Source organism: Alexandromys fortis, unplaced genomic scaffold (assembly GCF_014885135.2).
Source record: "Alexandromys fortis isolate MF-2015 unplaced genomic scaffold, M_Fortis_MF-2015_v1.1 scaffold_26, whole genome shotgun sequence".
NCBI classification, from domain to species: domain Eukaryota; kingdom Metazoa; phylum Chordata; class Mammalia; order Rodentia; family Cricetidae; genus Alexandromys; species Alexandromys fortis.
In genome coordinates, this window is record NW_026067894.1 from 14,674,575 (window position 1) to 14,686,528 (window position 11,954).

At 54.6% G+C, this 11,954-nt stretch overlaps 1 protein-coding gene across 2 annotated transcripts; it reads left to right on the forward strand.

Moving 5' to 3' along the window:
• The first annotated feature begins 44 nt into the window (after window positions 1–44).
• Window positions 45–9,685, forward strand: Ncdn (neurochondrin). Of its 2 annotated transcripts, XM_050156604.1 has the most exons (8): window positions 73–168; window positions 447–516; window positions 1,401–1,541; window positions 2,616–3,584; window positions 4,936–5,177; window positions 6,122–6,346; window positions 6,760–6,902; window positions 8,165–9,685. In XM_050156604.1, exons 2-8 carry the CDS (start codon window positions 484–486, stop codon window positions 8,599–8,601), a joined length of 2,190 nt encoding a protein of 729 aa, XP_050012561.1. In that variant the 5' UTR covers window positions 73–168; window positions 447–483; the 3' UTR covers window positions 8,602–9,685. The 2 variants fall into 2 exon arrangements, with proteins under 2 accessions (XP_050012570.1, XP_050012561.1); XM_050156613.1 differs by lacking the exon at window positions 447–516 and having other exon boundaries at window positions 45–168.
• Window positions 9,686–11,954: the final 2,269 nt, after the last annotated feature.

An 11,954-nucleotide genomic window follows, 5' to 3' on the forward strand; every position in this document is an offset into this window, starting at 1 on the left:
CCAGGGGGAGGAGTGAGGACAGCGCTCATTGGTCGAGAGCGATGCGGGGGTGGGGGTGGAGCTGTAGCCGTCTGGAGCCAAGAGTGGGCAACGCGGCGTGAGCAGCGGCCCCAGGCTCCCAGAGCATCGCACCCGGAGAAAGACTTCGCCGCTCGGGGCCGCAGCCTGGTGAGCTCAGCCCCCTTCAAGCCCTCCCCTGCATCTCAGCCGGAGCCTCTCCGAGCCGGCGCTGATCGATGCCGAGGCTCCCCAGGGACCCTATCGCGACTCCATCGCGCCATATCGTGACATCCTCGTGCCCTGTCGAGGCTCCATTTTGTCACAGCCCCTTTCAGTATTTATCTATCTATAATTTTAAAATTTGCCCTATCATATTTGGGGGCTGTCCCCCTTCATGTCGTGATTTCGCTGTGATCTCTCCGTGACATCACCGCGCCATCGTGAAGTGTGATCTCATCGCTGCTCTGTCGTTCGACTTCATCAATGTCGTGTTGTGACCTGGCTGCGGCGGGACAGGTGGTGACCGCCAGGATCCCTTCTCCCCTTCTCATCTCTCCATCACAGCAGCCCCGCTTCGATTATCCGGCTTTTGGAGTCTGTTATCCTGAGAGCTACCTGACCCCTCCTTCCTTCTCCAGCCAGTGCCGGTAGCGGGATGGGCAGGGAGAGTACAGGGAGCATAAAGGGTTAATGCTGCTGCTGCTGCTGCTGCTGCTGCTGCTGCTGCTGCTGCTGCTGCAGCTCCAGCTCCAGCTCCTGCTTCTGCAGCCTGTGCCCGAGGGAGGGAAGAGAGAAGGCAGGGAGGCTGCGGGGGCGATTATGAGTCCTGGCTGGAGGGGTGGGTCCTCAGGGGAGTCTTCAGAGCCCTTTTTGGAGAGCTTGCCTTCTCACTTATGTTGAAACCGGTCTACTTTCTCTGAGGAAGGGAGGGGAAAGGAACCCTAGAATGTCCTTTTCTTCCTTGTCAGTGTGAGTCCGGATAATCGAACTTCACCCATGTATGTCTTCATCCCTCCCCGTCTGTCCTCACCACTCACTCCCCATGTGCCTCCTGGAGAGAGATAAAACCCGGTGTCTAGAGCCAGGCGCTGCTGAACAGTGGAGCCAGCTCTTTCCCACGTCTAGATGGTGGGGAGAGCTGTCCAGCTGAGCAGCAGCCGCACGGTCCTCATTTCCCACTTTTCTGGAGGTGACCTTGGACCAGGGTCCCTTCATCCTAAAGAATTTGCAGGTCCAACCTCTTAAAGGGCTCCCCCCAAGGGAGGTCAGTCATGAGGAAGCCACCCTTTCAAATCCACCCTCCCCTCCCTCTGTGCTAATCCCTCCCTACATCCTCCACTTCCACCCCCGCCCCCGCCCCTCCTCTGCAGAGGGATGCTCAGTCCCTCTTGTGTTCACAGTTGGGCAAGGCGGGCATCATGGCCTCGGATTGTGAGCCAGCTCTGAACCAGGCAGAGAGCCGAAACCCCACCCTGGAGCGCTACCTGGGAGCCCTCCGTGAGGCCAAGAATGACAGCGAGCAGTTTGCAGCCCTGCTGCTAGTAAGGACCTGACTGATAATTGGAAGGTGGGAGGGCTGGACGGGAGGGCACCCAGAGAATGGGGTCAGCAAGTCCCCAGGGATATCTAAGTGGTGTTAGCAACCTGGAGGTACCAGAAAGGCCCAAGAGCTCTCTACCTTTGTACTCTTCTCCCTTGGGAGGGAGGGGGGCGGAGGTGAATAAGGCTGCGGCACTGGGACCATGGAGGAGGCTGCCTGGATTTGCTTTCTGGGGCGTCCCAGAGCAGATGGGAGCTGACTCATAGGGTAACAGCAGCAGGTTGTAACTAGTGCAGAGTACTTGAGGGCTGGGGTGGCTTTTCTTGGACCTGAAAGAGTAACAGGATTAGAAGTAACTAGTGACAGGTTCTAGAAGACGGTCAGAGTGGCCATAGGTGTGTTAAAAAGTAAAGCAGTGGTGTGGGTCTTAGCCTGTTAGAGGAACCCAAGCTGGGGACAGCGGAGCAGGAGCTGCAGTGCTGGGTGGGGGGGTGAGTTGGTGTGTGGGGGGTGAAGGGAGGAGGGAGTGCAGCAGTTGCTTGTTTGCCATGGCAACAGGGAGAAGGCTCTGGAGTCAAGGGCTCACACTGCAGCAGAGGAGGTGTTTAGGTGAAACGTAAGGGGAAATGTTTTGACATGCGGAGCAGCGAGACACAGGAGCCATTTCCCGTGAGAAGGTGGCGGAAATGGATCAGAGACTTCTCTGGAGACAAGTAGTTAGGGAAGGACCCTGCATCCCTCGAGGATTTTAAACATGGGTTCTGAAGCCCCTTGCATCCCAGGTTGTGGGCATATGGATTAATGGACTTGACACCTGGTGACCATTTGCCCAAATGACTGGTCAAGGGCCACTGGACCCCCCTTCCATAAGATAATCATAGATGACAGGGATCCCAGCGGTCACACCTGTCTTGCTCCAAGGAGAAAGGAGGATATGGATGAAATGACCCCAGGATGGATCCCATTGCATAACCCGTTGCTGCTAGCCCTCAGTGCCCAGGGAACAGGGAAAGGACAGTCTGTGCTATGTGTCTTTTCATCCTGCTGATGGTGCGTTACCTCCCACCCACCATAGGTGACCAAGGCAGTCAAAGCAGGTGACATTGATGCCAAAACTCGACGGCGGATCTTTGATGCCGTTGGCTTCACCTTTCCCAATCGGCTCCTGACTTCTAAGGAGGCACCTGATGGCTGCCCTGACCACGTTCTCCGGGCCTTGGGTGTGGCCCTGCTGGCCTGTTTCTGCAGCGACCCTGAACTAGCCAGCCATCCCCAGGTCCTAAACAAGATCCCCATCCTTAGCACATTCCTTACAGCCCGGGGGGACCCTGACGATGCTGCCCGCCGTTCCATGATTGATGACACCTACCAGTGCCTGACAGCTGTTGCAGGCACACCCCGAGGGCCCCGACACCTCATTGCTGGTGGCACAGTATCTGCCCTGTGCCAGGCATACCTGGGGCATGGCTATGGCTTTGACCAGGCCCTGGCACTCCTGGTGGGGCTTCTGGCTGCTGCAGAGACACAGTGCTGGAAGGAGGCGGAGCCCGACCTGCTGGCTGTGTTGCGAGGCCTCAGTGAGGATTTCCAAAGAGCTGAGGATGCCAGCAAGTTTGAGCTCTGCCAACTGCTGCCCCTTTTTCTGCCCCCAACAACTGTGCCCCCTGAATGCCACCGGGATCTGCAGGCCGGGCTGGCACGCATCCTAGGAAGCAAGTTGAGCTCCTGGCAGCGCAACCCTGCACTGAAGCTGGCAGCCCGCCTGGCTCATGCCTGCGGCTCCGACTGGATCCCAGTGGGCAGCTCTGGGAGCAAGTTTCTGGCCCTCCTGGTGAATCTGGCGTGTGTGGAGGTGAGGCTGGCTCTGGAGGAGACAGGCACAGAGGTGAAAGAAGATGTGGTAACTGCCTGCTATGCCCTCATGGAGTTGGGCATTCAGGAGTGTACCCGCTGTGAGCAGTCCCTGCTGAAGGAGCCGCAGAAAGTGCAGCTTGTGAGCATTATGAAGGAGGCCATTGGAGCTGTCATTCACTACCTGTTGCAGGTAAGGGGCCATGGGCCTACAGAGGAGCTAGGAGTGTAATGGGGAGATGGCATGCCTTCATGTACACGCTGGCTGATTCTATAGCAGGCACTCTAGGAGTAGTGTGTGGCCGAGCCTCCTTCCCTCTCCCTCCCTGCCGTGGGCCTCCACACGAGCACCATACCACACACCATATGTGCGCTCTGATCACAGCACACACACACACACAACACAGTAACCTCCCACTCACATATACTCCCGGTTCACACACTCTACACATCAAAATCAAGCAGTCTCTTCTGCTCACGCTACACCATTGTCTTACATATCAGCATGCCTACATATTTATGTGTCTTACATGTAAACTTGTGGAATGCAGGAGAAAGTGGGGGGGGCAGGGAATGGCATGGTTCCCGCCTCTGTAGAGTCTCGGCTAAATCTCTTTCCCCCACCCTCCTGTCCACTCTGTGTGTTTGAGAGGCCGCCTCTTCTGCTCCGTTAGGATTGAGACATGAATGGTCTCTTCAGTGGCCTGCTTCAGCCTCTGGACTCACCAGCCTTCTACGTAGTAACTTATGCTATGCTCTGGTTGGTCTCCTTTTCCGATTTAACCCAAATAGGAGTGACTCCCAGCCCCTCAGTTCAGAGCCTCTCTAAAGGACTACCATTTAGCCGTGGACCCCGAGTTTCCCCTGGTTCCCTTGTTACCTTAAGAGGTAGAGCATTGGGGGGGTGTGACCTGGGTCTCAGCATCAGGCATGTTGTCTGAGACCAACTTGACGGAGTTGTCTACACTGGGGTCCTGCTGGGTGACTAGCCCCTGTGGGGTGAGCCCCTCCCGTGTGCTGGGTTTCAGGTGGAAGTAGGCTTGGTGCCCTTCTTGGGAGTGGGCAGGGAGGTTTGTTTTGTTCAGAATTTTTTGTTCGTTGGTTTGGTTTTGGTTTTGGTTTTTTTCTGTATAGCCCTGGCCGTTCTGGAACTCATTCTGTAGAACAGGCTGACCTTGTACTCATAGAAATCCACTTGCCTCTGCTTCCCGAGTGTTGGGATTAAAAGTGTACATCGCGCACCACCTGGCTTTTTTTTTTTAAGTTACATTTATTTATCTGTTTCTTAGATGGGGTGAAGGGGCAGTGCATGCATGCCACAGCACACATGTGGAGGCTGGAAGACAAGTCAGTTCTCTCCTTTTACCGTGTGATTCCTGGGACTCACACTGAGGTTGTAAAGTACCTTTGCCCACTGAGCCATCTCGGTGCCTATCTTTGATGGGCATGCAGGCCAGGATTCCCCTCTAGTGTTCTTGGCAGGCTGGGAAGGTAGAGGGGAATTTCTACTTCTACTTCATTTCACTCGGGTCATATGACAACAGGTGGGACCAGAGAAACAGAAAGAGCCCTTCGTGTTTGCCTCCGTGCGGATCCTGGGTGCCTGGCTGGCTGAGGAGACCTCATCCCTGCGAAAGGAGGTGTGCCAACTGCTGCCCTTCCTTGTCCGCTATGCCAAGACCCTCTACGAGGAGGCTGAGGAGGCCAATGACATTTCGCAGCAGGTGGCTAACTTGGCCATCTCCCCCACTACCCCAGGGCCCTCCTGGCCAGGGGATGCTCTCAGGTGAGTTTGTAGTTGTGGCTTGTCCAGTCAGACCATTCCAAAGAAAAGGATTTCAGGCGTAGTGACACATGCCTGTAATCTCAGCACTTAGGAGGCTGAGGCAGGAATATCTGAGATTTCAGGGCCTAGTTGGGCTACATAGAAAGTGCTAGTCCCTGAGCAAAACCCTGTTCCAAAAAAGAGGAAAAAATAAATAGATAGATAAATAAATGAAAGCGAAGAAAGACAAGGATCACATAGGGACACCCTGTTTCCCCTAAACTGGGCTCCCTGACAGGTCATGAGCGTTCCCTTGGGATTGTTTCTTAGTTCTGACTCTTCCGTTTCTGGGCTTCTCACAGAACTCCTGAGCTATAATGTGCCACTTGCCATTCCCAGATTTCTTTTTTTTTTTTTAAATAATCAAAACAAGAACCAAACAAACAAAAAAGAAAACCAGGGTCTCATCATGTAGCCCTGGCTGTCTTGGAACTCACAGAAAATCTACCTGCCTCTGCCTCCCAAGTGCTGGGATTTAAAGGCGTGCGCCACCACCAGCTTCGTCAGCCCAGCTGATCTCCAGATTTTTGTTAGAAACAGAATTTAGATTTTCTGAGCACCTGCTACAAAGCCAGGCGTTCTGCTGTATGCTTCTCAAGAACAATTTCGTTTGGTCCACATAGCAAATCTCCCACAAATCTTTGCCACCTTTTTAAGATACCAACGGCCACGGTTGGAGGCTCTCACCTTCAATGCCAGCCCTCGGGAGGATGGATGGAAATGAGCTTCCGAGGTTGAGGGGCACATGGGCCATAATCGTGCCCCGTGGCAGAGCCCCGTGAGCTCCGGCCTGCGTGACTGCCACCTGAGCTTTCTCTGAAGGGTGTGAAAGTGGGTCCTCTTCCCCTAGCCCCAACGTTCCTCGTCTCTCCCAATCTCACCTTACTTTGTCTCCACGTGCCCAGGCTCCTCCTGCCTGGCTGGTGCCACCTGACGGTTGAAGATGGGCCCCGGGAGATCCTGATCAAGGAAGGGGCCCCCTCGCTTCTGTGCAAGTACTTCCTGCAGCAGTGGGAACTCACGTCCCCTGGCCACGATACCTCGGTGCTGCCAGACAGTGTGGAGATCGGCCTGCAGACCTGTTGTCACATCTTCCTCAACCTGGTGGTCACCGCGCCAGGCCTGATCAAGTGAGGGGCTCGGGAGAGGCTGGGGGGAGAGCCAAGGAAGCCAGAGAGGACTGCCCAGTCACCCCATTCTCAACCTTCTGCTTAGTTTCCCTGTAGCTGTAGGTTTCTCTTTGTTAGTATAAGTGGGTTTCAGAATAGACCGAGCCAGTACCCCCCCCCCCGAGGATCCAGAACCCCAGATCTCTCAGGGCATGCCTGTCTGCTCCAGCCATCGCTCAGTGCAGCTAGTTGGCATCTGACCAACCCAGATGGCAGGATTGCAAGTCGAAAGTTAACACTTCACTCTGTCGCATGGAGGCCTGGCAAGCTCTGGCCCAGTGAAGCTAGAGACCTCAGGTGCCAGGTTTTCCGAAGGGCTGGACAGGGCCGGCTAACCCTCCGCCTGCCCCTCTCTCCACTCCTTTTCTCCCCAGGCGCGATGCCTGCTTCACATCTCTTATGAACACCCTGATGACATCGCTGCCCTCGCTAGTGCAGCAACAAGGGAGGCTGCTTCTAGCTGCCAATGTGGCCACCTTGGGCCTCCTGATGGCCCGGCTTCTTAGCACCTCTCCAGGTAAGCCTTGGGGACAGAACATGTGAGTGAACTCGCTGTGTTCCAAACCTAAGCCCTCACTTTCAGAACACGGTTTAGCAGAATTTTCCCATTCAGAGGCAGTTTCTACAGTATCTCCCCATCCTCCACCCCACCCTTCCCAAAATGATAATAGTCTCTTCCTTTTAAAGACTTTTAAGGCAAGGCCTGGTGGGTGTTTGGTACAAACCTGTTCAGAGGCACAAGCATAGGCACCTGGAATCCCTGGCAGCCTGGGAACTCTGAATCCCGTGTCTTCAAGGTGGAGCTGCCCCCACCAGGCCCTGAGTCACAGACCGGGTTTGCTGCATTGAGATTTTTACCACTTAGCACCCCACCCCGCTCAGTGATACGCATCGCCACTACCCTCTCTCTGCACAGCTTCTCCCTGCCCTACCTACCCCTGGCTGTGTGCAGGGGGAAGGGCGTCCCCTCCAGCCCCTGACAGCCCTCAGTGTCTCCCACTTTGACCGTGGGTGTCTGCTTGGGTCCCTCTGTCCCCGCCTGTTCCCTGTGCCCCATCTGTCAGGTTGGAGGAACAGAGCAGATGCCTGGGAACAGGGTGTAATGTGCCCATACCCTCAGCTGCCTGCTTTCTGTGTGGGGATCCCAGCAGGGTACCCTGCCGTGGAAGGGGGAACATATCTCTGAACTAGGAACCCCTTGCATTTAGCCCCTAAGGGGAGTCACCATACTATGGATCCAATGCTGGCTTACCCACAAATGCTACTACATTAGTTGAACATCTTCCTGGAGATCTGAAGAGGGGGCTTCTGAACCCCTGAATGGCAGGTGGGCCAGAGCTGGGTCACTGCGCACCATCCCCTTTGGCGCCCTCTTCTGGCCAGATGTCAAATTAGTTCATTCTCAGCCTGGTGAAGGGCTGCTTGGGTCCCTGCTGTGGAAACCCCAAGGAAGATTCTTTCTCACATCTGACACACGAGGCTTACTCCTCCCTCTTGTACCTTTAGAAGTCTTGATGATGAGTGTACCTAGATTATTTAATTCTCACAACCAATTGCTAAGATTAGCATGCTACTGACCCCACTCTTCAAATGAAGAGACTGAGGCCCAGAAAAATTTAAACACCCAGTGTCACACTGTAAGTGTCAAAGGTAGGCTTTGAACCTGGGCAGTGAGTCCAGGTGATGCTTCTGTTCTCTGAGCATGTCCACATGGGAGGGAGGGGAGGCACTGGTCCCGTGCCTGTCTGGGTCATGCCCCTGCTCTCTCCGTTCTTACAGCTCTCCAGGGAACCCCAGCCTCTCGAGGTTTCTTCGCAGCTGCCATCCTCTTTCTGTCACAGTCCCATGTGGCACGGGCCACCCCTGGCTCTGACCAGGCGGTGCTGGCCCTGTCCCCTGACTATGAGGGCATCTGGGCTGACTTGCAAGAGCTCTGGTTCCTGGGCATGCAGGCGTTCACGGGTTGCGTGCCGCTGCTGCCCTGGCTGGCCCCTGCCGCCCTGCGCTCCCGCTGGCCGCAGGAATTACTACAACTGCTAGGTAGTGTCAGCCCCAGCTCCGTCAAGCCTGAGATGGTGGCTGCCTACCAGGGTGTGCTGGTAGAATTGGCGCGGGCCAACCGGCTGTGCCGGGAGGCCATGAGGCTGCAAGCAGGTGAAGAAACAGCCAGCCATTACCGCATGGCTGCCTTGGAGCAGTGCCTGTCAGAGCCCTGAGGGGCATCCAGTAGGGATAGACCCAGGGGCGGGCAGCGAGGGAAGGAGGGAGGAGGCATCTTCCCTGAAGCCCCCAAACTGGACCCCTTCTTCAGACTTCCCCTACAAACACCCCAGCTTTCTGGCTTTTCTGAGGGGCTAGGGCACGATGCCCACCTCTTAAGTATAAGGAACTGCATCCTGCCCCCAGCCCCTTTGGGGCAGGGATTGGCTTGGAACAGAGGTTGCCCCGCCAGGCCGGGGAAGGTTGGAGCAGCCCCCAGAAAGAGGGCATCTAAGTGTCATTATACCCAATGTCTGGCTCCCTGACAGGAGGGAGGTTCCAGGGTAGGAGCGGGCTGGCAGGCGCTGACTGCCTCAGCCTGTGTGCCCTGCCGGCCAGGGCGTGGCCTCCCCAAGGCTGTGGTGCCCCTTCTGGCTCCCCAAGGTCCGCGCCCTTTAAAGTGGCCATTTGGTTCTTGCCTTTGGTCCTCTTGGACAGAGAGCAGGCTCAGGCCATTAACATCACAGTTCTTCCTTTCAACTTCAGTGACCCAGGGTCCGAGTTGCCCCCTGCCCTTCCAGGGCAGTTTGGAGCAGGCAGACCAGTGGGGGGAGGGGTGGGGAACTTCCTTCCACCTGTGCTTCCTTGAGGGGACCCAAGAGCCCTTGGTCCCGGGTCTCTTGAGCTTTTGTGTCATGTTGCAGCAGGGTGAAGATGGGGGTTGGGGGGTTATTTATTTTGCTTGTCCTTATCCCTGCTTGGACACCTGAGCATCAGATCCCTGTACCCCTGGTGCCATCTGGCCTGGCTGGAGCCGGGAACAGGAGGTTCCACCGCCCTAGAATCCGCATGTTTTCCCAGTGACTGCACTCCACTGCCACCGTGGTGCCTGGCTTCAGCTCCTCTACCCTAATCCCTGCTTAGACTCCTCTCTGCAGGGAGACGCGACTGGCGGCTCCAGCAGGAACTACCTTTCTGAACCCTTGGAGACCCGCACACACCCAACCCCTTGCTTCCCCCTGCCCCCAGTGCGTTCTGTGATCGCCAAGTTCAAAGCTGTGCACATGTGGACACTCAATAAATGTTCATTGGTGATGAGAAGCCGCCTTTCTGGTCTGCCCTGCACCTACTCTGTGCCCTTCAGACTTAGGATGCCCACCGCCACCTGCTGAGTAGATGTTTGTTCAACTCCCAGAAAAGCACCGTAGCTCTGCTTTTACATGCAGGGAAATCTTAGACACACTCTGCCCTCGTCCAACAGGTTCATGAACCCAGATGTTGATGTGGCCGGGCCCAGAAGCCCGGTATCTTTGCAGCCACTTAGTTCCAAGGTCGTTGCCATATCCCCCAATTAAAAAAAAAAAAAGTGTTATTAGGATATGTGGTTGGGGTGGGATGCCTGTCCCACAGCACTCATGGGGGTCAAAGGATGACCTTGAAGGTGTGGGTTCTGGGGACAGATGTCGAGTTGCCAAGCTTCTATGGCAAGTCCCTTTACCCACAGAACCATCTCACAGGCTATGTTCCAACTTCTAAAGAAATCAGAAATCCTAATTTTTATTTGGAGTCCAACTCAAACATTAAAAACTTTATTTTCAAAAAAAAACTTTATTTTCAATTAAGTCACTATTGGCCTAACAAAACACGGAAGCCAGATGTGACTTTCAGGCTATCAGCTGTTGACCTGTGCTCCATGCCAAGTCAAGAAGGGCCTGAAAGGGAGGAGGGAAGCCAGGTACCCTTTGCCGGTCCCACCTGGAGCAAGAGCTGTCAGGTTGGAGCCGGAGAGCCCCAGATCTGTCCTGTACGCAGGCTCCATCTAGGCTCCCAGGCCTGCAAGCATACACTCAGTACATCCTGTTGCTTGTCTGTGGTTGGCTGTGCAAAGCAAGAATATCCATTGGAAAACTGGATTCTCGGGTAAATAAAAAACAACCTAACCTGTGCACAAATGGGTTAATATCCAGATGACAGATAATGTAACATAAATGTACTCACAATGACATCTACGGAGGTCAAAACAAAATGTGCCTGGAATCCCGAGCTTCCCCAGTCTCGATCGAGCAACTCCAGAAAACGGAATACTGCCACTGTAGACCAGGCTGCCTACCTCTGCCTCCAGAGTGCTGGGTTTAAAGGTGTGTGCCGCCACCATCAGGTGATACCCAGCAGTTTAAATATGAGATCATGCTGAGGGAGGAGGTAGATTGCAGATTTTGGAACAGATTAAATGGGATCCAGTTTGTATTTTAGAAAGACGGCTGGCTGCAAATGGAGCTGCTGGAGTTGGCTGGATGTGGTGCACGTCTAACCCCAGCAGTCTGGATGCTGGAAGCCACTTTTAGGCAAGAGCAGGTAGAGGGGGCGGGGAAGGGAGCAAAGATGAGGAAGCACGGAGGCAGGGGGAGCTCGACAGGAGGCATTAAATCTAAACTAAGTAATAATGAGAATGGCGTAGATAAGACTTAGCAAATAGGACGTAGAAATTATAAGTGAAGAGGACCAAGGAACCGGAAACGGAAGATTCGAGACTGACCACTGTGTGAACTGTGGGACCACTCTGTCACGGGAAACACCGGGAGAGGAACAGACTTGTGAAAAAAGCTGTTTTGTTGTTCACGGAACATCCAAACAGTAGTCACCTCCCCTCGCACAGAAAGAAGTCTGAGGGGATAACAGATTTGAGAGCTGACAGTAATATAGACGTTTTTAGACTCATGGGAATCACCAGCTGGGGAAATGAGAAGGAAGGGCTGCAAAGCAAGTGATTTCTGCCCATGATCCTTGTCGCCAAGTTCCTCTCCTGCGTGCCAAATCCAGCAAAGCTTGAAAACACAATTCAGAGTGAGTTCTGTCCTCCGTGAGGCGTGGTGAGAGGGTTCTGGGCTCCAGGGTAGGCAGGGGGCTAGGCTGAAACTTGTAAAGCTGCCGCTGCAGGGGGGTGGGGGGGGGGCACGGTAGTGCCGAGCTGCAGTGGTAAGCTCCAACCACCAGATGGAGCCTCAGTATCTTGTGCCAGATTTCACATCCCAACAAACACTCCCAGACTGACCCGTTAGGAAGAACGTAGCTCTGTCATCACGGAGGCCAAAAAGTTATCTTTATTTAAAATAGAGGAGAAGCCAGGCGATGGTGGCACATGCCTTTAATCCCAGCACTCGAAGGAGGGGGGGCGACAGGCAAATCTCTGTGAGTTCCAAGACAGCCAGGGATACACAGTGAAACCCTGTCTGGGAGAGAGAGAGAGAGAGAGACAGAGACAGAGACAGAGAGACAGAGACAGAGAGAGAGAGAGACAGAGAGAGAGAGAGAGACAGAGAGAGAGACAGAGAGAGAGAGAGAGAGAGAGAGAGAGACAGAGAGAGAGAGA